This window comes from Protopterus annectens, chromosome 2.part1 (assembly GCF_019279795.1).
Source record: "Protopterus annectens isolate FY-2018-M chromosome 2.part1, PAN1.0, whole genome shotgun sequence".
NCBI classification, from domain to species: domain Eukaryota; kingdom Metazoa; phylum Chordata; order Ceratodontiformes; family Protopteridae; genus Protopterus; species Protopterus annectens.
Window position 1 is genome coordinate 664,883,149 of NC_056729.1, and position 27,718 is coordinate 664,910,866.

A 27,718-nucleotide genomic window follows, 5' to 3' on the forward strand; every position below is an offset into this window, starting at 1 on the left:
GCTAGGAAAGTGACACAAAACTTCAGTCAACTCCATGACCATAAAAAAGGGGAGAAAGTCCGAAAATATAGTAAGCTAATTCTTTAACAACTGGAATGTAGAAACACCAAAAATAAAGAGAAAAACTGCTCTATTTTTTGGTGTTTCTGCATTCCATTTAGATTTTTTCATTGTTGAAGTATAGTAATCTAATTGTTGGGAGTATGGTAACTTGTAGATTCCTGCCAGGCTAAGCCCCACTGCCACGGTGTTATAATACCTGTAAAAAGGCGGTGCCAAGGATAATCCAAAGTTCAGTATTATGAAGTGAAACCTTTCCATCTTGAGGATAGACCTTAGGAACTTCCTACGTGAAAATAGGTGCCTTGCATCAGCATCACCCTTAACCAACCTACTTCATACAGTAGAAGAAACAATACCTTAACAGTGAATGTTTTGGACATTGTGCACCTATTCAGGTCTAGCAAGACTATAATAAGTCACAGGTTCCTGGTCCTTCTACAGATAAGACAGAAACAGGAGAGCTATGTCCCTTTTAGATATAGATGCTTGTTACAGAGTACCTTTACTGAAAAGGGCAACATCCAGCAGATACATGGAAAAGAGGACTTTGTGTGGTAGGCAGCGAGGGAGGGAGACAAGTGGGAAGGGAGGTAGGCATTGTGAGGGTTAGCAGTTGCAGAATCCACCTTCTTGATGTACTGTTACTTTGCTCTGGAGAACAAAGTGAAACATCCAGTTGACTGCCACTTCAGACTAACAACATGCTATGACGGGATACAGGCATCACCAAATGATTGACTGAAGTCTGCTTGCAAACTGAAAGTTGAATTTATTTATTATATGGGGGGGTCCTTTTTTGCAGTACAGATTTAGTTGGAAATACTTTTGATAAACACCTGTTCACTGTATTGCTGACCTATGAAATTAAATACTTCTAGATGGTAATTCTACATATGAATATTCTTTGACAAAGGTGCACAACACTGGAGTAATGGGGAGATTCAATTTATTTGCCAGACAGATCTCCATTTTTTTCCCAGTTTATACAACTCTGGAGTTAGTATATTTAAATTTGGGAGATGATTTTTTTCCCCAGCATCAAATTAATTCATTTTTAATGACTAAATCCAATTCAGGTTCAGGGGTAGCCAAAACCTATTCAGACACTCTGTGGGTGCAATGCAAACAAAAAAAAAAGTTATGTACTCACCATAACGTTCCATCTGAGTAGATACTTCATTTGTCTGCAACCTGTGGGTGTCGGTCGGATCTGGCAGCTTTCCAAGCTCCAAGATCCAAGCTCCTAGCTCCTCCCCCTACCCATAATCCCCTACTACCAACCACATTACCTCAGATAGTTTTTTTTTGCCTCACCAACTTGAGACAGAAACCAACTCCGAATGATCAGAAAAATTCCAGACAGGTTCGGGGGATGGCAGGGGGGGGGTTGGTTGCAGACAAATGAAGTATCTACTCAGATGGAACGTTATGGTGAGTACATAACTTCTTTATCTGAAGTAGTTACTTCATTTGATCTGCAACCTGTGGGACAGAGTCCCCAGCTAACCTACAAGAACCTGGGTGGTCCTTACGGAAGGATATTCTGAAGCACCGCGGAGCCAAAAGAAGCCCTACTCCTGGAAATCATATCCAGCTTGTAATGAGAAATGAACGTATGAGATGAGGACCAGGTAGCTGCTGAACATATATCGTCTACTGGAACCCTAGACCAAAAGGCTGTTGAGGTAGCTACAGATCTTGTGGAATGAGCACGGACGCCAACCGGAGCTGGCTTCCCAGATGAAGTGTATCCCAGCATAATGCACTGACAGATCCAATTTTCTACAGTCACTTTAGCAATTGCCTTGCCCATGGCTGACTTTGCATAAGAAACAAACAACTGGTCCGACTTGTGAAACTCTCTAGTCCTGTGCAAGTAAAAACGCAGTTGTCTGTGTACATCCAATTTGTGCAACGTGTATTCACCTTTGTTGTGAAAATTTGGGAAAAATACAGGAAGATTTATTGATTGATTAATATTTGATTCTGTAGCCACCTTAGGCAAGAAAGACGGATTAGTCCTGAGGGACACTCTATCCTTGTGAAAGACAAGGTATGGAGGTTTGATACACAGAGCTTGTAATTCTGAAACCCTCTTGGCTGAAGTAATAGCCACCAAGAAAGCAGTTTTCCAAGATAAGAACTTCAACGGAACCGAGGCTGCAGGCACGAAAGGTGGTCTTGTCAAGGCTTGCAAGACCAGAGTGAGATCCCACGGGGGAACCACAGTCTTTACAGGTGGTTTCAAAAGAAAAACGCCTCTTAAGAAGGTTTTGCACAACTTTGTAGATGCTAAGGAGCCTATGCCATCCCCCACATGAAAATGGGAGATGGCCGCCAGCTGCACCTTAACCGTGGAAGCACTTGCTCCCTGCCTAAAAAGCAGGGAAAGGAAGTCCAGAATAGTCGGAATAGGGACAGTAAATGGGTCCAAGTCTTTGTCTTTGGCCCAGATGGAGAAACATTTCCATTTACTGTTGTAAAGTTTTCTGGTAGACGGTTTATAAGCCGCCACCAGAATGGCCTTAACGGGGGATGAGATACCGGGAGTCCTAGCCATTAATGGAACTGGATCAACCAAGCAGCAAGTTTGAGATTGACCAGGTTCAGGGTATGGCATCTCGCTGGATGCGAGATTAGGTCTGGACTGGGATCCAGAATCCATGGAGGAGCCAAACTGTGGGACCGCAGAAAAGGGAACCAGATCTGTCGAGGCCAGAATGGGGCTATGAGGATAACTCTGCTCCCCAACAGACAGGCTTTCTGGATGAATTTCATCATGAGTGGGAGGGGGAGATAAGCATAAAGGAGTCCGGGGGCCAAGCATGGACTAGAGTGTCTCTGGGGGGTCTCCCCTCTGGGGGGAACTATTGCGAAGTACTCGCTGCATTTTGTGTTTAAAGGAGAAGCGAAAAGATCGCAGCGAGGCTGATCCCACTTGTGGAAGATCTGCTTCGCAACGGACGGATTCAGAGACCATTCGTATGGAGTGAGGAGCACTCGACTTAGCTTGTCCGCTAATATGTTGGACCTTCCCGGAATGTGCGTTGCTATCAGAAAGCGGTTGGTGGAAATCACCCATTCCCAGACTCTTATGGCTTCTTGACACAGGGGATAAGATCTGGTCCCTCCTTGTTTGTTTATATACCAGACTACTGACATGTTGTCCATCTGGATTGCAATAGTCCCCAGGGGAAGAAGGTCGTGGAGAGCTTGCAATGCCAAAAGCACCGCCCTCATCTCTAGGACACTGATATGCAATGCGGTCTCTAGGGAAGTCCACGTGCCTTGAACGGATCTGCCTGAACAATGCCCCCCACCCGAGGCGAGAAGCATCCGTGGTCAACGTGGCTTCGACCGGTGGGATCACAAAGGGCCTCCCTTCTCTGAGTTCCTGCGCATGTAACCACCACAGAAGGGAGTCCCTGCACACCCTGCTCAGGGGTATTGGCGTGCTTAACGGGTGGATCGACAGAGACCATTGGACTTGAAGGGTCCATTGTAATATGCGCATTCACAGACGGGCATGAAGAGAGAGACCGATCGCTGCTGACATAGACCCCAGTGCCCTCAGGACTAACTCCGCCGGAGGAGCCGGGCTCCGAAGAAGAGCTAACACCTGATACGACAAGCTGTTCAGCCTGACTGACGTTAGAACAACTCGGGAGATTCGTATATCTAACCTGGCCCCTATGAATTCTTGGGCTTGAGTGGGGCACAGGCAGGATTTCTGCTCGTTCACTGAGATGCCTAGGTTGTGTGCCAGAGACAGAGCATAATCTCTCGCCACACAGAGCTGATGCCTGTTGGTCGCGGTGAGGAGCCAGTCGTCTAGGTAGGGGAAGACCTGAATGCCCTGGAGTCTCAGGTGGGCTGCAACCACTGACATGACCTTGGTGAACACTCTGGGTGCTGAGGTGAGGCCGAATGGAAGAACCCTGAATTGATAATGACTGGCTCCGAGCCGGAAGCAGAGAATCCTCCTGGATCGTCTGTCCATCAAGATGTGGTAATACGCATCCTTGAGGTCTAACGAGCACATCCAGTCGCTCTCCCGCAGAAGGGGGAGAATTGATTGGAGAGTGACCATCCGGAACTTTTCCTTGGGTATGAACAGGTCCAGAGCGGAAAGGTCTAAGATGGGTCTGAGGTCCCCCGTTTTCTTTGGCACCAAAAAGAACCTGGAGTAATAACCCAATCCGGACTGATCTGGGGGGACGGGCTAGATGGCTCTTTTTCTTAGCAGCTTTGAAATCTCCAAAGCCGCTGCCTCCCTCTGATCGGGTGGGACATCAAGGAGACGTCTGGGTTTGGGGGGAAGGTTTATGAATGGAATGGAGTATCCTCTGGTTATGATCCGGAGCACCCATCGATCTGTTGTAAGGGACTCCCAGTTTGACAGGTGCTCCGACAACCGCCCCCCGACTGCCTCCAGAGAGTGACAGTCGGGCAAGCCCTCAGGCCTGTTGCGCGAGTCTGTCCGAGAAAGGTTCTCTAGACCCGAAGTTACGCGGCCCCCCCTCTGCCTCTGGGCCGGCGTCCACCTTGTCTTCCTCCGCCTCTAGAGGACGAGTGGTCCGCAGCAGGATGGGATTGCTGAGACTTACGGAACCACAGCTTCTTTTGTCCCCTCTGATTCCTGGAGAAGGATCTTTGGGGATTAGAGAAGCGGACTCCGACGGCAGACAGCGTCTTCCCGTCCTTTTCGCTTTAGACCAGCGTGTCGTGAACAGTTTTGCCAAACAAGGCAGAACCGTCAAAAGGGGCGTTCACGAAGGATGCCTTGAAGGGATCCGTGAAGTCGCAAAGACGGTGCCAGGAGAGACGTCGCAAGACGACTTCGGCTCCGCTAGCTTTAGCGGCTCCCTCCATTGCATGGGAGAGAAGCCGCATAGATGTATTGGAGATGGATTTTAGAGTGGCCATTTGAGTCTCAAAAAACCTTCTTGTCTGGGACCGACATGGACTCCGGGGGGGGCTGCAGCGTATTCCTTAATCAAGTCTCGCTGTAGCCTAATGGTATGTGCCATATAGTTCAGCGCCCTTATGGAAAAGGTGGCTGAAGCAAACATCCGCTTCCCAATCCGGTCAAGCGCTCCAGATTCCTTATCCGGCGGGTGAACCGAAGAACTCTCCTGCGCGAGTTCTTTCTTGGTGGCCACCGCCACCAACATGGCATCAACGGGGGTTCCTTTGGCCCAAGACGGTCTATCTGTGGGTGGGGTGAGGACTTTATTGGGGTGCCTTGGGATTGGCTCCACGGTGTCGGGCTCCTTCCACGCCCTGGTGGTAATTAAGTCCACCAGGTGGTCGGCTGGAGGGGATACCCAGGAGGTAGATGGGCCTGCCTCAAAGGCCTCCAGGAACACGGACTCATCAAGGGAGGGCTTTTGGGCTGACCACCCCCCTCTGATACGCAACATTTCCATGATGTCTCCAAAGGAGACATTTTCAGGGGGTGACCTTGGGGAACCCTCCATATCATCTAAGTCTGTGTCTGTGGTAACGGACTCGGGGGAGTCTATGTGCCTCCTTTTGCACCGATGTTTCCGAGGGACCTCCTCGGTGGGGCTGTCCGAAGAGGGCTCGTCCACGGGTTGTTGTTCCTCCGCGGGAACTAGCTGGAGGGCTTAGGCAGGCTGTCCCGATGGACGGATGATGGAAGACAGACCCTCATATAGTGGGGGTACGGGTGGATCTGAAGCCCGGGTCTGGGGATCTGGAGGACCTCGACAGTACCCTCTCCACTACCTCAAAAGTCGAAGGAGAGCCACTCTCGCCAGCCTCTGAGAGCAATCTCCTCGGATCCGAGGAAGGGATCGGGGTCGGAGCCGAGGCAGAGGTGTGCTCCAACACCAACAGCGCCGAAGACACAGCAACTCCCTCGGATCTGACGCTCAGCCCTCAGCCCCGAGAGCTCGGGTCCGACAAGCTCGAAGGTATAGTCAGCGTCGAAAAGACCACAGCTATTGGCGCCGACAATTCCCCGGGTCCAAAAGGGCCTGGATCTGATGACTCTGAGACCAAGAAATGAGTCGGAGAAGGAGTGATCGGGGCAAATATGGGGGCCACACTCCCCCCCAGAGGGGGGGGAGGCAAGAGCATCCCCATCTGCATTTGGGTCTGTAAGAACCGACGCATCATCTGATCCATATCCGCTTCGGAGATGCTTTGGGTCGACCTGGACGAAGTAGTAGAGGCGGGCCGGGAGGGCCGCCTCGAAGATCTCGAGGGAGACCTATCCTCCTCCTCTGGCTCCAGCGAGAAACAGGGCGAACGGCGCCGAGAGGAGGGGGATCCGGAGACCCTCGAGGGAGACTTAAGCACTTTCACTGGCGGAGCCGAAGGATGAGGTTCGGCCCGCCTTTTGTGGGACTTATGTCCTTCCTTATCCTTGTGCCTCTTCTCTCTAAGGGAAGAGGCACTAGTTTCCCCAGAGCTCAAACCCGAAGAGGGAGGTTGAGTCCCGGGTAGAGCTAAGGGGACAGACAGCGCTGAAGCTGCCGAAGCAGCTGGAACCCGAACGGGAGAGGAAGAAGAAGCAGACTCCTGGGGGAGCTTTCCAGCCAGGATCAGCTTGTTCTTCCTATCCCGAAGTGCCCGGGGGTTAAAGGCCGCGCAGATCTGGCAGGCCTCTGACAAATGGGCTGCCCCCAGGCACAAAACACACTGAGTGTGGCCATCAGCTGGGGAAAGCTTGTGGCCACACTCAGTACATTTAGAAAAAACTGCCTTAGGCCCCTTCAGACATTATTCACACACACACCCAAACACTAGGAGGGGGAGGGGGAGTGAAGGTAAGCAAGTAATTAAAATTAACAAAAGGGACCAAAAACTAGCACAAGGAGCAGAAAAGGGGCTAGCACACACACAACGACAACTTTGGTTGAAAAAAGTGGTTTAAAACCAGCAATGATCTCACCCAGCCAGGAGCTCTTCACAGGGAAGCTTTTTCAGCCGCGGCAAAAAACGATCTGAGGTAATGTGGTTGGTAGTAGGGGATTATGGGTAGGGGGGAGGAGCTAGGAGCTTGGATCTTGGTAAGCTGCCGAATCAGATCCGAGGTCGGATCCGACACCCACAGGTTGCAGATCAAATGAAGTAACTACTTCAGATCTAGTGTTAGACAGAGCATCACTGTGCTACAGGATGCACAGCCATACTCACATACATGCCACATACACCTATGAGCAAGTTGCTCTATCACCAGTTCACGTACAGCATGTCTTTGGGATGTGGGAGGAAAATAGGGCACTTAGTAAAAACCCACACACTGCACAGATAACACACCAGCCAAGAATCAAGATGGAAAAATATGTGCTAACAGCTTCACCAATGTGCTTCCTGAAATTGAATTTAACTGCTGAAGTTACATTCACTGACAGAATTTCAATAAATATTAACCTGTTTTACAACTTCTTGGCTTTTTAGTGTTGGTGAGGCTACTGTTTTAAAAAAAAAAAAAAACCACCCTCATCTGAGGGGTTGCAGGACCATGCAGGGTAAGCTATACACGAATGTTACAACATAGACTGACTATATCTGCTAAGCCATGACATTCTAAGTCAGCTAGTGTGGCTCTGAATTGTACTCAGTAGCTGACTACCTGAAAATGAAGGATTGAATGACATTTTTCTACAGTTCCACATGGGAACCAGTGGTCCTAGGCTAAAACTGCATTTACAGGGCTTCTTAAAGACTTTTGTTCTGGTTTATGCATATAACTTATAAATGGACCTTAGGAATACCCTCAAGCAAAAAAAATACGAGTAGCTTACATTTTGACTAAAATTTGACAACGTCAGTAAGAGACCAACTGGCTTCAAATCCAGGATCGTATATACTGTATCTGTCCAATATATCCAAGACGGCCAACTGCACAACTCTGGGTAAGCACAGGAGTTGATTTTTTTTACCCTAACTATTAATTAATGAATTCTTATCTGCATGCAAATCAGTGAGATGCATTGGTATCCACTGGTACTTTTGGCGCATAAAGGAAACTATCAATGTGGCAAGGGAGATGTGACCAGGAATTAAAGTCTATTTGTTAGTTAAATGTTTTATTTGTTATGTGGGGCAAACTTTTAGACAGCACAAAATAATTGTACAAATCCCACAGAACAAAACTATCATGGAAAATACATGTACATCCTCAGGAAATAATCTGGAATAGTTCATTTTGTGAACCATGTACAAGCTCAGAAAAGTCAACACAGGCTACTTTTACTTCAGCAAATAAACCAGACCTAGTAAGACCAAGTGTACAACTTACAAAAATAAAGCAACATCCATTACAGCAGCCCAGTAACGTTTCCTTTATTAACAAAAAAAAACTGAGTGCTTTCATCACCCTTTGTAATAGGATTTCATCAGCAATATAAATTAAAAGTAATTTTAAGACCCATCTAAAAAACTAAGCAGTACGGTGTATGAACACTGTTGAGCTATTCTTTAAAAGGTTATTATTATGTTTCCTCAGAGTGCAAGCTCTTGGAAACCAATTGTTCACTCACATTTAAGTGAAAACAATGACGTCTTAATTCTACTATACACTGATTTGGTGAGTGTCTCCCTTTCTTAATGCTGTGCAACCCTGGAGATAGCAAATAAAATTCAGGGCTTGCAGTGGTGGATGTGGGGCAAACAAAAGACACTTTTCAATCTCTGCCATTATGGAATATGTTAATTTTAAGATTCGAGTAGTCATCATTTTATTGTTTATTCTTGAGCGATCAACTCTTGATCTTGTTTAGTGGAAGGTCTTAAAACTGTAGCTGTGACACATTAAGCATACAATTACAGCAAGACTGCAGCCCTTTTAAGAAACTTGTTTTTTTTTCTCCTTTTAGAAAGAGTAGTAGCTTGTGCTACAAGGAGTAATTCAGCTTTAGAGCCTGACAGAGAGGAGTGGTACTGGCAAATATTTTCAGATGCCAGTACCAACCCTGGCTTAAATTCTTTTTAATATTAACTGGGCTGAAAAATCATGATCACTAAGGTGCAAATTAATTTCATAAGGAATATTTTTAAAATAATCTTTACAGTTATTGTATCTGACATTGATTTATCTGTGACATTCACTTACAAACACATGAAAAAAAAAAAAAAAAAAAAATATATATATATATATATATATATATACACACACACACACACACACACATATGTGTGTGTGTGTGCGTGTGTGTGTAAAACCCTAGTTAACAAATTATATGCAAGGGCACTGGGTCTTGCCATCAACTGCTTCAGTGAGGAAGTGGGGCAGGATTTTTATATTATGACCTACCCTCTTGTCCTCCCCCTCCTTACACTCATCTCAGAACCATCCAAGGGCTACTCCCCTGTTAACAGACTGACCATTCCTTCCCTCAGGGGGCACCAAGATGAACAGCCCCCACCCCTGGGATAGGTATGCCCATCCCTCCCTGCCAGTGCCTCAAACATTCGAGCCAATAATCAGAAGTGGGTCACCTGGGCTATAGTTGGGGTTTTATCCTTTTACACTCTGGCACTGGCTAAAGACAACATATTCCTAACCACTCTTTTAATCATACCATATCGCTTTATCTTCCTTTCTGCTGCAACATCTTGCCTTCCTTTTAATGAAGATAACTGCAGAATTTGAACACTGGGAAAGACATATACTCTCAACACTTCCAGCTGCTTTCAGATGACATTTACAAAGACATTAAAAGAACTGGCCCCAGTAAGAGTATTCTACAGTGATCCCCCCATCTTTACTATGTCCTCGGTACACAGTGATTCTGCCCACTTATCTACCTCACAGTACAAGATGTAACTAAGATGACCTATCTGTCTCCTAATCTTTTGTGTGGGATTATGCCCTTATATCAATTTTGACAAATCACATTCACAGCCCACTCTTAGTTTGAAATAACAAAAGTGATTTTAACACAACACTTCATTGCGTAAAACAAATGGTGATTAAACAAAGATTTTAGTGTTCCGCTACTGGATATCAATTAAAGCAATATGAAGCAAGCTTACCTTCAGGCAATGAAGTATAATTGTGTTCAAATGGACAATACATGCTGGTGGTATATGGATGTTGTGCACTCATCCAGTCAGTGCATCTAAAAATATGTACACAAAACAAGAAACACAAACCTCAATAATATTTCATACAGAAAACATACTACATTGCTAGCACTTCTGCAAAGAGCAGGCATTATGCAGATGTACATTTTACTGTTGGTACTCAGTTCATATCAGCAACTAGTCTTTGGCCATAAGAATGATTAATTACTGCAAGTCTTCCAAAATGGCTGCTAGAAATTTCCAGACTTGTTCACTGAGCCCTAACCACTCCCAGAAAAAAAAATAGAGATGCTGTATATGCATAATCCAAATAAGTCCTTAAAAGTAATGCATACTAAGATTATACTGACAGTCTTCCACTAACCAGCATGTGAAAAGAAGAAACTTACACCACCTCTGGACAGTTGCCCTCTTTGCTGGTGCACTTACAGCACCCCCTCTCCACTTTTTAAATTCACTTTGGTTGTTTCTGTAGATGTAATCTCTAATGTTGCTAACACATCGACATACCAGCAACATTATGCACTTTCAGTTAACCAGCACCCATGGGAATTGGTAGATGCCGGATAGGTGTAGTTTCTGGTTGCTTGAGAGTTGCTATTAAAAATGGACCTGACAAATACTGTACCCTATACTATGCCATACCATAAACACTGCATTGATTTAATTTTAATATTGAAATACAGTAATTAAAAGAATGGCTGGATTAATAATATTTTAAACTTATATTACAGTTAAAAGGTGTGGCACAGGGAATGGTTTTCAGTGGCACGTTGAGTGGATTGGAATTGAGTGAATTGAAGAGAGAGAGAGAGAGAGAGAGAATGCATGTATGAAAGCAGAAGTGAATGTGTGTGAGAGATCAGACAGCTGTATGAAAGCTGAAAAGTGTGTGTGAGAGATCGGAGAGAGAGACAGTGAGTGAATGCATGAATGACAGCTGAAGAGACTGTGTGTGTGTGTGTGTGTGTGTGTGTGTGTGTGTGTGTGTGTGTGTGTGTGTGTGTGAGAGAGAGAGAGAGATCAAACAGAAAATCTGCAATCTGATGTAAACTGAGTGCGTATGGAGTGAGTGTTGACATTTTAGTGATTTGAGTGGTTTGGTTTGACTTGTTCTCAGATTGGAGAGAGAGAATTTATTTTTATCTTCCTTTTTAAAACTCAGACTCTAAAAACGTAAGGTACTCTTGTGAGTCAGGCAGAAATTAGTACAGGTCAATATAACAGGTCAGTTAAGGTTAATCATCTGTGAACTGAGGGGGTGGAGCTAGGAACTAAACCTTTTATTTAAGGGGTAAAATAAAACATTTCAGAGCTTTACTAGAAAGGCTCACCCAGACTCTGCTACACTTTGCTGTGAGGGAAAGGTTAGTTTGCTTTTTATTTGTTGTACTACTTTACTGCCTTTTTCTATTTTTAATATTGTGGTTTGTTTTATTTACCTTGTGTTTTACTTGAATTCTGCTTTTAACTGCATATTAAAACTTGAAAAAAGAGACCACAGCTCTGTCTCTTGTGAGTCAGGCAGAAAATAGTACATGTCAAGAGAACAGGTCAGTTAAGGTTAATCATCTGTGAACTGGGGGGGGGGTTGGAGCTAGGAACTAAACCTTCTATTTAAGGGGTAAAATAAAACATTTCAGAGCTTTGCTAGAAAGGCTCACCTACACTCTGCTACACTTTACTGTGAGGGAAAGGTTAGTTTGCTTTTTATTTGTTGTATTACTTTATTGCCTTTTTCTGTTTTGAATACTGTGATTTGTTTTATTTACCTTGTGGTTTACTTGTATTCTGCTTTTAACTGCATATTAAAACTTAAAAAGTGACCACGGCTCTGTCTCTTGCGAGTCAGGCAACCCCCCCCCCCACCCTCCCAGCCGATTACTGTAGTGTTCATAAACACCACTGTCTTTCTAGTTGCCTTCCCCTTATATTAATTTGACCATATTATCTCATTTCCTCTCTGTTTTTACTGGCTTGTGTGAGTAAGCACAAAATTATAATTTTATGAAATCACTCCCCTTCAACTATTTAAATTTATTGGCCATCCTACTTTATTCCATAGTACCAGAATACAAAAGTGACCACCCCCTTTCAGTCTATCTTTCTGTTTTAAAAACGACTCTCCACTAAAACTTAACTTTTAGACAGGTAAAACTTAAGTTACCTACTTTCACATCTAACACCTCTAGTGCACACTGCAGTGTTTATGATTAACTATATTTTTTCATCTTACCTTTAAGCATCCCTGTGACTAGCACTTGCTTTAAAACCTGCTGGAAAGCACTAGGAAGTCTTAAACTGATACAAGCACTCAACTGTCCTTGTTAATAAGGAGAAATTAATCGTAGGCACTAAACAGCCTATAATTGCAAAGTACCTTGCTAAGGTTAAGGGAAAACAGCTCTTGTACTTTACAAAAAAGAAAAAAATAAAAGCACCAAACCTGGCATGTCCAAGGGTCAGCTTCCGGTGATTTCTCCTGTCCACCTGGTGAATCTGGGCATACTGGGGCAATGCATTTGCCTCATGTACACAGACAACCCTCTCCTCCTACCACTCAACACTACAACCTGCGAGAGATGCACTTACATAGCTAAACTGGAAGCAAAGCTCTCTCCACCCAAGATTGTGCTAGACAGTCAAGAGGAAAAGGTTAACACCCGCACTACACCTCAAGCAACACATAGCCCTTCTAAACCCACACATAGCAACACTAAACCCACATATGTGGTGGCCCTTAACATTAACCTGCCCAAGCAACAAGGACCTCTGAAGCTGAAGCACAAACAATCACCAATCACAACCAAAGTTTCACACAGCTCACAACACCAGTCTGCTACTCAACAACCGCCCCTACGGCAAGACAACGTACCCATCACTTTAGTCATAGGTGACTCTATAGTCAGGCACACTGATGTCCCATTCACCAAGATGAACAAGGAGAAAATTACAGTCAGCTGCCTGCCGGGTGCCAGGATCCACCACATAACGCATGCACTCAAGGCACTCCACAACAAGTATAAATGAGTCTGTCATTGTCCATACTGGAGTGAATGACTTGAGACATACCTCCTTGGACTATATGAAAAGATACATGGAAGAGCTCTCGGATCATGTGGCCCAGGCAGGTATGACCCTAGCCCTGAGTAGCATCCTGCCTTCGCCCAGAATGACAACACAGTATAGGGACAAAATGATTGACTTCAACAATTGGCTAAGCTTCTGGTGTCATTCAAAGGGGATCCAGTATTTGTCTGTCTGGGACGACATGATCGACAGACCACGATGCTTTGCCAGAGATGGTCTGCACCTGTCGCCCCTGGGAAACAGGTTACTGGCTAAGCCTCTTGCCACCCCTACAGTGCCTTTTTTAGGCAAGGTTCAAAGCACAAAACCACCACTGTAACAGGTACAAGCATGCAAAATCTGAAGGTAATTCTACTCAATGCTAGAAGTCTAAACCTCAAAATGCACTCTCTCGAGGCACTCCTAAAAATGGAGAACACTGATATCTGTGCAGTAACTGAGACCTGGTTCAAGGCTCCAGAGAGCACCCCTGCAATACCAGGCTACAACTCTTACCATACTTTTTGGCCACCAAACCAGGACTGAAACACTAAAGGTGGAAGAGTGTCCATATTCACCAAGGATATTCACACCACCAGGCTAGTTGCCCAACACAATGCGTCTGAAATTCTCCAGGTGCAACTAACACTAGGTAAGACTGCAATCCAAATTGTATCTTGCTATAGATCCCCCACCATGTCCCAATATTCTCACTACACCTTTCTAAACATACTGGACAATATTAAGATACAACCAAATACCCTAATATTGGGTGATTTCAACTACTCTGCCATTAACTGGGAAAACTACTTGTGTACCAACACCTTTGCCCACCTTTTCTTGGAATGCATAAATTCCAACGCCTTGGATCAACTTATCCTTAGTCCTACCAGGGGCTCCAATATCCTAGACCTGGTCATTACCAACATGGGAAATCGATGCTCCACACCTATGGTTACCCCCTTGTTGGTCAGGTCTGACCATAAGTTAATCACCCTTGACATCCAATCCCATCCCCACCCCCCAGTAAGGAAACCTCCGTAAAAAACTTCTCCAAAGCCAACTTCATGCTACTCAAGTCAGAAGTGACAAACATCATGACACCCATGCAGATGGGAACTGAACGTTTGACTGCTGAATCCTACACTAAGGCACTGTAAAGCACATCCACTCGTGCATGAATCGTGCCATCTCCAATAGAACCAAGACGCTCTACTCCAAAAAAAGGAAGCCAATCTGGTGGTCCCTTGCCATAAACAAACTTTACAACAAAAGGAAGAAACTGTTGCAGAAAAGAGGAAAATCCCAGGATGCAAAAAACTCCCTTACCAGCCTCAGTAAGAAGTTGAGATCCCTCATAAAATCCTCCAAAGCTAGTTAAGAAAATAAAATTGTCAAAGATTCCAAAGACAACCACAAAGCATTCTACAGCTAAGTCAAGAATCTAAATGGCAATGCTCAGATCTGCTCTGAGCTACAACAGAATGGCATTAAATATACTGATCCCAAAGATATTGCCAATATCCTGGCAGATCAATTCAGTGGAAACTTCACCCCCTCTCACCCCCTAAAGGGCCCATCTCAACACCGAAAGATTGCCAAATTCCAGTAATAACAGCCACAAAGGTAAAAAACGCACTCCCCAAAGCAAAGAATACAGCATCCATGGGACCAGACGACATCCTAGGCTGTGTACTACATGAACTACAAAATTAACTGGCACCTTATCTAACTGTCATGTTTAATCATAGCCTCACCTCAGGCTTCGTGGCCACTGAGTGGTGCACAGCTACAGTTATCCCATTCCACAATGGGGGATCCACCTTGAATCCCGGGAACTACTGCCCCATCATTCTGATGAGCCTGATCTGCAAGGCCATGGAAAGTATTATCATGGAACTTATAAACAAAGATACTGGAAACCTTCAAACACTGGACCCCACGCAGTTTGGCTTCGTGAAGGGCTGATCTTGTCTCCTGAACCTGACTGAATTCTTCGAATCAGTCTCTAGAGCCACGGACAAGGGTAAGGTGGTCCACACATTCTATCTGGACCTCGCCAAGGCCTTTGACACCATCCCCCACTCCGGAATCATAAATAAACTTACTAAGCTGGGCTTTAATCCCTACATCACTCGATGGGTTGCCAACTGGCTTACTGACAGAACCCACACTGTGAAAGCCGACTCCAAATCCAACTCCAGACAAGTGGAGTACCTCAGGTTTCAGTCCTGGGACCGCTCTTGTTTGGCATCTACTTCTCTGAAGTACAGGCCAACACTAAGGGACTCTGGCTAACAAAGTTCGCAGATGACTGCAAACTGGGAGCCAATACTGAATCCCCAAATGATGTGGATATTCTACAAAAGGGACTTACAGAAAAAGATGCTTGGTGCCAGAGCCATGGACTCAAGCTCAATCCCAAGAAATGTATAGTTATCTCCTTTGGGAAAAAAACATGTACCCATGAATTACCACATAGGTGGCAGTACACTAAACACTGAAAGTATGATGAGAGACTTAGGGACACAGGTGGACAGTGGTCTCACCTTCGATAACCACATTGCCACAACAGTCAGAAAATCCTTCTATGTGGCACACCTCATCACTAAGGGCTTTTCATCCAGAAAAAAGGAGGTCATTGTCCCACTGTACTCATCCCTCATTAGACCCATTATAGAATACAATGCCCCATTTAGTATGCAACTCTCCAGACATCTGCAACAACTGGAAAGGCAGCAGAAATACCTCACTAAAAGAATCACAGGCCTAAATGTCCTATGCTGATCGTCTAAAAAAACTCCACCTATACTCTGAAGCATATCGTCTACTCAGAGGCAATCTCTGCTTAACATACAATCTAAACCTTGTCATCACAATGAACAAAACATGCTGGAGTGACCCAGAATCATGTCAGTCGCCATAGAGGGGACAGGGGAAAGGAAAACTGTGGGAAGAAATAGCCAGGGAATTTTTATGGCTAGGCTTGTACAGGCCCTAGGGCCAATAGCCTAGTATCAACCTATGAACCTATGTTTCTGTGTGTGTGTGTGGGGGGGGCAACAAAAACTGAATTGCTCATAGTGTACTATATTTCTTTGATTTTTTTCTGGTTGCTTGAGTTCTGGTTAACTGAGAGTTTACTGTACCTATCTTGCTCAACACATATGCACATGGAATATAAAAACAGGTAAAATAACCACACTATACATCTGAAGGTGGAGAATTTGAGGTACTACACTGGGGAAAATGTTACACATAAATGGTGGAATGTGATTCTAAGACAATGGCTCTAAATAATTGTTCTTGAGTCACTTGGTTACTGTGTGCGTATGCATCTAAGTAAGTCATTTAATCAGACAGTTTCCCCTGAAGTTTCCCCTGGAAAGGGATGTTTATGAGTATTTGGATTAGCCACTAAAATAAAAATTATAACAAAATTAAATAACTGCAAGTACACTGAGCATTCGCATGTCAAATATATTTAAAAAAAAAAAACAAACCAAAAAACCACAGGAACTCATTAAAAAAAAGATGGAAGCGGCAATGTGCACAATACAGCTTAGTTCCACAGTGACAGTCATCAGTACATACCTCTCAATCTCCTTGCATAACAAGTTTTGACAAAACCAAAAAAATGAGGGACAAAAGCCCAAACATAGAGACATTTTTAACACCTTTACTGAATTATCATTTAAGACAAAGGCAAACATACATTTATATAAAAGAAAACAAGCCATGCTAACAAGTTCACAGTTGCAGGCATCATACACCACCTACGTTTTTTTATTTAATTACCATCAATCCAAATTACCTAAATTGCTCAAATCCTGCCTTTCCTTAAACCTCATTCCTCCTCCAAAACATTATTCCGCATGTATTGTTCCCACAATTTCCACTTTTTTCTATGGAGTTTGCGCCTACCCTTTTCTAAAGATCCACTTCCAGTTATTTTACCTCTGTTACAATATTCACTACTTCAAATACAGTTGGTTTAGGCTTTAATTTCCATTTTCTAGTAATTGCCTTTTTTAGCAGCCACAAAAATTAAATTTAACAAGTCCTTACTATGTCTAGGCAATTCATATCCTGTATCAGCTCCAAAAATTACCCAGTACTTCTGACAGAGTAAAGATTTTTTAAAGTCTGCCAACTCATTACACTCCCAAAATATATGATCCCAATTACCTTTTTCTTCCCCATCACAGTTTCAACATTTACCATTTAGCCAAGGAAAATTTATTTGGAGTCTACTTGGGATATAAAAATATCTATACAAACACTCCCATGCAAAAAATCTACTACAACTTCTAGATTTTTGTTGCATATTTGGGAGCAATACACACGTCCTTTTACTGTTTCCTTGTGAATTGCTTATCCAATCTCAGTTCCCACTCTTTCCTATTCTCCTCTGATTGATTCCTTTAGTTATTATGTAATATTGTATGTGCTCTATCAATGATCCCTTTTTAACAACAGCTTCTGTTCTACAGTCAGTTAAAAATTCTACCAGTGCTGGCCTTTCACCAAGGATCTCCCTATTCATTTCATGTTGCCTATACTCTGATATCAATCCTTGACAGGGAAGGCAATCTCTTGAATACAGCAGAATGTATTCTTGGCCTCTTCCCATTCTATTACCTTTCTCTTTCTAATTACTTGTTCCCAATATTTTGGTTCCTTTGCCAGTTTTCTCCAGTAGATGCCATTCCCCACTAGCCTATTCTCGGTACCCCAACTGCAGTCATCCCTATTGGCATGATCTCCATTCTCCATTTCTGTATTGGGTTAGTTCTAAGAATACTTTCTGCTATTTTATGAATATGATATTCTGCATGGTTATTGTTATTCTCCTTAAGGATCTGCATCCGAAATCCCAGTGTCTCCATATTTCTTGACCCCCCCCCCCAAATTCATCATCAACTCAACCTTTCCCACTTTCAATTACAGCTTTTTGCTTGCGCTATGGATAGGAGACTTAACTGTGTAACTCTAAAGTACCCCTACAAATCAAAATAGGGACAGTTTTTAAATATTACTCATTAACTTAGAAAGTTGACAGAATAAAAGGTTTTACATTAGCATACATTTTCTGAAGGGTATGAAGTCTGAAACTCACATATATGTCATTATTTAGTTACTTCAATCCTCGATTTTCCAGAAAACCACAAATGTTATGACAAACAGACAAAAAATATGACACAAAAATCTGGACATTCTCTGAAAATCAAGAGAGATGAGAGGTACATGTCAGTACAGGCAGGCAATATTAGTAGGTTCTGAAGTTAACAACTCTTGAAAGTGGATCTATCCTTCTAATTTACCCAAACTGTTTCTGGAAAGTTGTGCAGAGCCATAATTCACTGGATTAATCAGAATCAGGATGCCATATTAAATGTCCCAAAGGTACTCACAGAGATGTCAAAGTAACCACATATTACTACAAAGGATTACGGAGAAATGCTACACCTTGTAGATCTCAGTTTAATTTTCATAACTTTCACCTGCAGACTGCAATTCTAAGTAACATACATCCAGAACCAGCCTCTTGGGTCATTCCTGACAAGCAGTATTTATGTTGTAAGTCCATAGTTATTTAACTGAGACACTCACCCAAACTTCATAATGTGAGAAACACCAAAGACTAGAACGTTCTGTCTGTGAACAGTTCCACAGTCTAGGTTTGAAACAGAAGAAAACGAAGAGTTGCATAAAACACTGAAACTAAATCAGTGGGATGAAATCCACGGTTATCAACTTCTGCTGGTATTTAGCAATGAATGTGTGAAAGCCACCATACAGTTGCCAAACTAGTATCTCCAGCACCTAGCTAACAAGCAAAGTGAATGAGACAGGTCCCAGTTCTATCCTCATGCAATCTGAGTGATCAACCTCTAATAAAATTAAATCTTTACAAAGAAATCTGATCAGAACAAAAAACATCCTGTCAGAAAAAAAAATATGTAAAGAGAAGGGAACCATCCAGAGGGATAGGAAGAAGAGGAGAAGGAGATGAAAGAACAAAGTACAATATCCCGCAGACACACAGTCGCTCCATTACCAAGAAATGAATAGTGACTCTGTAGTTGTGAATCTATCTAGTCTTATTCTGACTGAGGCTGACATTGCACTTCTGAAAAAAGGTTTGCAATTTGTACCATTCAGTAGTGATTCAGTGGTAGAGGTGTTAACTGATTTAAGCATGTTTGCTACAAGCTTAACTTTAAAGCTATTGTACAATGATAGTACTCATGATAGGCAGCAGGTGTGCAAACGATCGAGTTCTTTTATTCCTGTGATTGTGCCAGCTTTTTATAACATTGTACAGTGCCAGTCATAACTTTTTATAACAACAAATATGGCAAGTATATGAACATGAAAATATGAAATATAATTATCAAAGCATGAGTTTGACTCTCTAACCAACTTACAGAACAAAATGGATATTGTAATTAAGCAAGCAGATTGTTAACATGAGCAAGGAGGATTATTTGGCACTTAAGAATGAATTTTTAAGTGATGATAAAGTTTTTAAACCTATAAATAAGAATGTTATGGGTAATATTGTTCATAGAGTTACTAGTTGTATTTAAGACCTGCAATCTCAAGATGAAATATCATACAATCTGTACATCTTCTTTTACGTTGCATAACCCATTACTCCAGTCCTGTATGGACTACCTAAGCTATATAAAAACAAGTAAAATTGGCTTATGAGGCCAATTGTTTCTGGTAAAGGTTGGGTGACTGAACTGATTTCTTTATACTTAGAAGTTCTGGAACCTTTTTTAAGTAATGTGCAAAGTTATGTACATAATACTAGTGACTTTTTGGAAATGCTTTATCAGTGGTATGAAAATAATGAGAATAGTGAGTTTATTCTTGCAACTCTGGATGTTAGTTTGTTATTTAGAAATAAGTAGAAGCATTACGGGGTGCAACCAGTTAGGGAACTAATTAAGTTAGAGAACACCATTGTTAAAATAGCACCTATGCTGGTAGAAAAATTGATATGTCAGTTGCTGGACATAGTATTAAACAGCAATGTATTCACGTTTGAAGATAAAATGTTTCATCAGATATCATGTGTGGCAATGGGGACATCAGTTGCAAATACTTAAGCAAATATAAAACTAAACAGTTTTTCAATTCTTTTGAATGTTTTACTGCCAATATTCCTTTTTACAAGTGATTTGTAGATGACGTCTTACTTATTTGGAAGGGAGATGAATGTAGTCTGGTAGAGTTTGTTTTGTACTTGGATAACACTACAGAATTTTTAAGGTTTAAGTTAACATATTCCAGAGAAGAAATAACTTTTCTGGATATTAGGGTAAAAAAAATCATCAGGAGAGTTAACTACCAGTATTTATAAGAAAGAAGTGCAAGCAATTAGATATAGGTATAGTATACATCCCACTGCATGTATTTAAAGGCATTGTTAAAAGTTAACAGCAGATATCTATACCTATAATGAACAGATAGATGAAATGAAAAATGAGTTTTGAGCTAGGAAATATGATGAACGTTTACTAACTGATATGTCAGAATATGTCACTGAAGATAAATCCAGACAGGCTAAACCGTATTTTATGTATGGCTGTCAAAAAAACAGAGCTCAATACTTTAAAGGAGGGAAAGAACTGTAAACTTACTGGATATAGCTCAAAAACAGGAGCAGTTATGAATATGATTAAGAAAAATTGGGGCACTTTAAGTGTTATACCCGAGTTAGGTAGCTTTACTGGATCTATACTGCAGTTTGCTTTTAGAAAGTGTCATACCGTGAAACAGAGGTTATGTTACATAAGGAAATAAATAATACTAAGTATAATATTATCAGTAAAAAGAAAGGTGCTTTCCTTTGCCATCATTGCTTTTTTTTTGTAGGGTTATAACGACCGGTGTTGAAGTTTATACACCCTACTGCTAAAAAAGATATGAATTTGTGGGATATGCCATTTGTAATGTTGAAAATATTATTTATATACCAAGTTGTGTTGTGGCACATAAATCTGGGCAGAGCAGTTGAGGAAGCTAGAGGTGATGGAGATGAAGTGCAGAGACAGGCGGCAGGATGCACACTGTGGGACAGAAAGAAATGAGGAAATCGTAGCATAAGCCAAAGCAGCTGCAGTCACAGAGAATGTCACAAAGGACTGATTACGGTGGTTTGACCACATGTGCAGAAAAGAAGATAACATTCTAGTGCAGAAAATTTGGGACAGACAGGAAGAAGAAGAAAAGTACAGTTGTGTACCTACCATAAATGCAGATGTTCGAGTGTATTCACTATTGCAGTCATTACACTTGGGTTATCCTGCTGGCAGGCTACCCGCATTCGTCCCGAATTCCAAAGTCCTGGTCCGGCGTCGGTTGTTGTCGCCTCTTCCCTGACGTCAGTGCGCCAGGGGTATAAAAGATGCAGCTGACGCCATTTTCTTCAGTTTTTCTTGCCCCAAATGTCAGGTGCCCCCAAAAGGGTAGGCTAAAAATTTGCAAATAAAAATGCATGCACTAACATAAACATTACCTTCCTCTACAAGCAAATACACCACATAGGTTGTACAGAATAGAGAAGAACAGATAATTCCCAGCAATGAAAGGGGGATGGTGGGAGGGTAACCTGGACTGCAACAGTGAATACACTCGAACATCTACATTTATGGTAGGTACACAACTGTACTATGTTCATAGTGTTTCACTGTTGCAGTCATTACACTTGGGTTGAATCCCAAAGCTGAGGTTGGGTGGCTGGGTCTAAATAGAACTAGGAGTGGCTATGAGGCCCTGCAGAACTGCAGTGGCAAAGCGTGCTCTGGATTTAGAGTAAAGAGGTCAGTGATACTGCTTGGTAAAAGTGTGCACTGAACTCCAAGTTGCAGCCTCCAAAATTTCCTTGGTTGGTACTCCTCTGAGAAAGGCTGTTGATGTGGCTGCTGCCCTGGTAGAATGTGGCCTAATATTCTTAGGCAATGACTTGCCATGCTGTGCATAGCAGAAACGAATGCAGTGTCCTATCCATTTTGAAATAGTCTGCTTTGAAATAGCCTTTCCTTGTGATCCTGCAGCGTATGCCACAAAAAGTTGCTCAGTTTTCCTGAAAGCTTTTGTTTTGTCCAAGTAGAAGCGTAGCTATCTGTGTATGGCCAAAGAGTGCAGAAGTCTCTCCCCTTTATTCTGGGGATTTGGATAAAAGGTTGGTAAATGAATGGTTTGGTTAAGAGCCACACTGGATACTACCTTTGGCATAAATGTTGGGTTTGTCCTTAGAGAAACCCTGTCCGTATGAAAGATAATAAAAGGTTCCACTGCCATTAATGCCTGTGACTCTGAGACTCTTCTTGCTGAAGTTATTGCTAGTAGAAGAGCAGTTTTTCATGATAAGAATTTTATCTCAGCTGTATTGGCTGGCTCAAAAGGAGGTAGTGTGAGCTTTTCCAAGACAAAGTTGAGGTCCCGTGTTGGTATAGGTGCTCTCCTTGGGGTTCTTATGTTTTTTGCCCCTCTGAGGTACTGTCTTAGCAGTGGATGAGAGAAAATAGGAGGTTCCGTATTGTAATGAGCTGAAATGGCAGAGGCATGGATCTTAATTGATGAGAAGGATAGGCCTTTTTCCAGCATCTCAGTTAGGTATTGTAAAATCTGAGGAATATTTGGAACAAGCGGTTCAAGTCCTTGTGCCTGGTTCCAAGCACAGAATCTCTTCCATTTTTCTGCATAAGAATTCCTGGTGCTGGTCCTCCTGGCTTCCAAAATGACATCCATAACAGCTTTAGAGAGAGGTGTGTTCTGAGTGGCTATATTATTCGCCATGCAGCCAGGTTTAAGGTTTTGAGTTGGCTGTGCAGGATCTGATTGTTTTGCTGGGCCAGCAGATGAGGAATTTGAGGTAATATCCAGGCTGGCCCTTGAGACAAGCTCTTTAGGATTGGGTACCAGTGCTGGCGTGGCCAGTCTGGGGCAATCAGAATAATTTTTGGCTTCTCTTGTCTGACTTTTAGGAGTACCTTGGAGAGTAGAGGCAGTGGTGGATAAGCATAAACTGTTAGGGTTTCCCAGCTGAATGATAGAGCATCCACCTTCCATGCTTGAGAGTGATAAGTCCTTGTGCAGAATCTCTGTAGTTGGCAGTTGTGAGGGGAGGCAAATAGATCTATGTCTGGGCATCCCCATTTCTTTGTTATCATGCTGAAGACTTGTGGATCTAGTTTCCACTCTTGAGGGTCCATGAGGTTTCTGCTTAGTTCATCTGCCAGAGTATTTTTCTTTCCTGGCAGGAATTGTGCCTGCAGATGTACTTGACAGGCCAATGCTGTGTTCCACAAAGTCATGGCTTGCCTGCAGAGGGGGTAGGAATGTGTGTGCCCTTGTTTGTTTATGTACCACATGACTGTAGTATTGTCCGTCTTTAGTAATAGTTGTCCTGGATGTAGTAAGTCCTTGAAGCCTGTCAGGGCATTCTGTACAGTTAGCATCTCTTTTTGATTGATATGAAAATGCATTTGGTCCGTGGGCCATGTGCACTGTATACATTTTCCCGCCATGTGTGCTCCTCAGGTGTAATCCGATGCATCTGTTGTTAGTGTCTACCTGGCTGTGGGTACAGTGAAAGGCTGTCCCTTGTTGTGGTGACAGGCCAGTGCCCACCATCAAAACTCTTGTTGTAGGCAGGGAATGAGAGTAATTATTGTTTCCAGGCTGTGGCAATGTTGAGTCCAAACACTTTTTAGATACCATTGTAGCTTCCTCATATGCAGTCTTGCATATGGAATTAGCAGGATGCAGGATGCCATGAAGCCCAATGCCTGCAGAATTTTTCTTGCAGGTAGCTGGGTCTTTGTTGCCATCATTTGAAAGTAATGAGTCAGTTGTCTTTGTTTGTCTGGCGTGAGATAAGCCACCTGGGCAGTTGTATTTAAGCTTGCACCCAGGAATATTATCTCTTGAGAGGGCACTAGTTTTGATTTCTTTTCGTTTACTGTGTACCCTAGGCAAATTAGTAATCTTTTTACAAATGCCAGATGCTTTAGTAGAATGTCCTTGCTCTCTGCTTGAATAAGGCAGTCGTCCAAGTATGGATATATTTGAATTCCTTTTTGTCTGCAAAATGCAATTACTGGTGCCAGGCATTTTGTGAAGACCCTGGGCATAGTAGATAAGCCAAAGGGCAGTGCAGAGAATTGGTAATGCACTGAGCCAGCTATGAATCTGAGGTATCTTCTGCAAGATTGTCTGATTGGAATATGCAGGTATGCCTCTTTGAGGTCCAAAGTAACTAGCCAAGCCTTCTTGCCCAGCATGGGTAGAAGTTGCTGCAGTGTCAACATTTTGAATTTTGGAACATCCAGGTAGGTATTTAGAGTAGACAGGTCCAGTATTGGTATCCAAGCTTTGTCCTTTCTGGGTACCAAGAAAAGTTGAGTAAAATCCTTGTCCCTGCTCTTGCTGTGGTACTTTTTGAATAGTCCTCATGTCCATGAGAGCAGAAATTTATTTTTGTGCCTCTGTCCATTGACTGTGTGGCAGGTCTGGCATACCTTTTGGCATTGGTAGGGTGTGAAAGTGGAACCTGTAACCCTGGGAAACAATATTCAGTACCCATTTGTCTTGGGTAATTTTGTGCCAATTTTGTGAGAAAAGTGCAAGTTTTCCCCCTAAGGGTGCCTCCAAAAGGTAAGTGTTTGGCATTGGTAGAGGGAAGTCATTGGGACTGTTTCCTATAAGGCTGTGATTTGTCTTCTCCGTCTTTGTGGGCAAAAGCACCCCATTGCTTAGGTCTGTATGTGCCCTGTGACTGAGATCTGCTTCTTGGGCATCTGTATCTGCCTCTTTGTGGCCTGTCTGACACTGGAAAGGACCAAATTTTTTGAAGGCCAGTTCCTGCTAAATCTGGGTGGCTGAACCTGTAAGAAATCTTTTACTGTCTGCATTGATTTTGCTTTAGCCTCCATTTTCTTTAACACCTCTTCTGCCTTAACACCAAACAAAGTATCATGCTGTAATGGAGCATCCAACAATTTTTCTTTAACATGATCAGGTAAACTTTGTTCCTTTAACCAAGCATGCCTTCGAATGACAGAACCTGTAACTGCGGCTCTGCAAGAAGCCTCTAATGAATCAAAACCACATTGCAAACTATGCTTTCCCACTTGTTCAGCTGTATGCAATAAATCCTGCATTTCCTTATTTTCAGGACATTCTGAGCTTGTAAGCATTTTCTGTTTGAGCAAAGACATTAAATATTGTTGGTATTTAAGCATGTGAAACTGACAGTTTAAAGCCCTTACAGCTAAAGTAGCAGAGGTGTAGACTTTTTTCCCCCCATCTGCCCAGTGCTCTAGAATCCCTATCAGAGGGAACAGGATTTTTTGCAATGGAAGCCTTGACCCCTTTGGGACCCTGAGAAATAGTTTCTGGGTCAGCAGCAGGGTTTTTATAAAGAAATGTATGTGAATCTGGGACCCTGTAGCACCTATCTGGCTTAACTGGTGCAGGAGGTAAAGAATCAGGAGACAAAATGGATTCAGAAAAAACATCATCAACAATATCTAGCACGGGGGAATAGCAAGGGGCCTGTGCTGAGGCAGGAAAAGAAAATCTCTGAGCCTTTTCTTGGATTCAGAATAATCCTGGCTCTCCCAATGGAAATGCTCCCTCATGGTGTGCAGGGTTTCCCCAAAAGAGTAATCCTCAGGAGGAGAGGCTGAAGGGATAGATTCTTCAGCATCAGAATCCTCATAGGGAGGGAGAGAATATCCCTGTTCTGAATAGGGTTGCCACCTTTTCAAATGCCCAAAGTGGGACTTTTTTTATAAAAACATGAGATTTTGTGGGAGAAAACATACCCACAGCCAGTGCAAAGGACAGAATTTTACTTTTCTGCCAAAGTAAAAGGTTACTCTTATAGCATTTGAGTTGCTTATGCTATTTTATATAACATTTAGGTGCTTCAGATACAAAATTACTTTTATGCAACTGTTAATGAAAACTTAGGAAATGTTTTTTTCTCCTAAAATCTCAGGGCATTTGTCATTTTTTAGTTTTTTTCACAGGACACAAGTGCCCAAAGTGGGACTGTCCCTCACAAAGAGGGACAGGTGGTAACCCTAGTTCTGAACAGGAATCAGAGGAAATAGAAACCTGGTCAGAGGAATCATAGTCAGTGCCTTGCCTAGGCCTTTTATCAGGAGGGGGATGGGAACCCCTGATCAGAGTAATTAGGTCCTCGGCCATTTTAAGCATCTGTTTCTTTGGCATGGATGACTGTCCAGGTGAATGCTGTACTTGTTTCTTTGTCTTTATAGGTGTTTTAGACTTTGTCTTGACTGTTGAAGTAGTCCTGATAGTAAGCTGTGTAGGTCTGAAAACACGCTCAGAAGCCGATGCCTGCTCAGCGGCTCCGGACCCATCTGAGGGAATAGTCTCCATAGGCCCAATACCTTGAGTTTCCAGAGGGCTAGTTTGTCTCCACGTGGGAGTCGGAGGCGGCCTGTGGCTCTGAGGTAGCGGGTGTCAGGGGCTGTGAAAGCACCTCACTGAGAACCGGCGACTGGCCTATTAAGAGGCTTCGTTGTCAGTTTTGGACCTCAGATGCCTGCCCTTTTCTTTGTCCTTGTGCTTTTTATGAATTCCGGTCGTCGGTTGTTCCAACGGCATTATATAATTAAACCTTCGGCCAAAGTAATGTAAAGCAAAATCGAACTGACGCTTAATAGTGCGTTGGTTGAATCTAGCGCAAAACCGACAACTAGCAACGTCGTGGTCGGGGCCTAGGCAAGGAATACAGTAAGACTGAAAATCCTTATGAGGTACTTGCTTCCCACAAGAAATACAATTGTTAACTTTTAATGACATCGGTCTGGAGCAAGAAAAAGTTTCCCCAACGGGGTACTTAGCTTTGTTGAAGACTTTGGTTCTGAAATTCAAGTTCGAAAATCTCAGGAGTCGGCTGACCGGCACTTGCAAACTGCTTTTGCTTCGGGCACCACGCGGCAAGAAAAACTGAAGAAAATGGAGTCGGCTGCATCTTTTATACCCCTGGCGCACTGACATCAGGGAAGAGGCGACAGCAACCGACGCCGGACCAGAACTTTGGAATTCGGGCCAACTGCGGGTAGCCTGCCAGCATGATAACCCAAGTGTAATGACTGCAACAGTGAAACACAATGAACATCAAGGGAGTTCAGCAACGAGATGAATGGACTGTGTGAGAGAAGACTTGCGACAGTCACACATGATGGTTGAAGACAGTATGACAGTGACACTGAATTTGAAGATGTTGAGATGGAAACAGTTGACAAGACACCCCTGACTCCATGTAGAAAAGTGGGGGTTGATGATGATGGTAGAAATGATAAAGAGATAGGAAAGTAATAGGAATTACTTAGAAGGAATATTAAAGGATAAAGTACTGCCGACAAAGGTGAATCTTACAGAACAAGAAAAGGAGCAATTGTTGAACACTAAAGGATAAGAAAATAAGGGAGTACTTGGATAATATGCACCCATTTAGAAAATTTGC

The 27,718-nt window shown here is 43.0% G+C and overlaps 1 protein-coding gene across 1 annotated transcript in view; it reads right to left on the reverse strand.

The window, feature by feature from the left end:
- The window catches only part of TMEM131L (transmembrane 131 like), a gene marked incomplete in the record, with an annotated part of 1,995,267 nt that overhangs the window by 197,847 nt on the left and 1,769,702 nt on the right, over positions 1-27,718 (reverse strand). Inside the window, 1 exon segment of the mRNA XM_044062407.1 lies at positions 10,075-10,160. Within this exon segment, the coding sequence (XP_043918342.1) occupies positions 10,075-10,160 (86 nt within the window).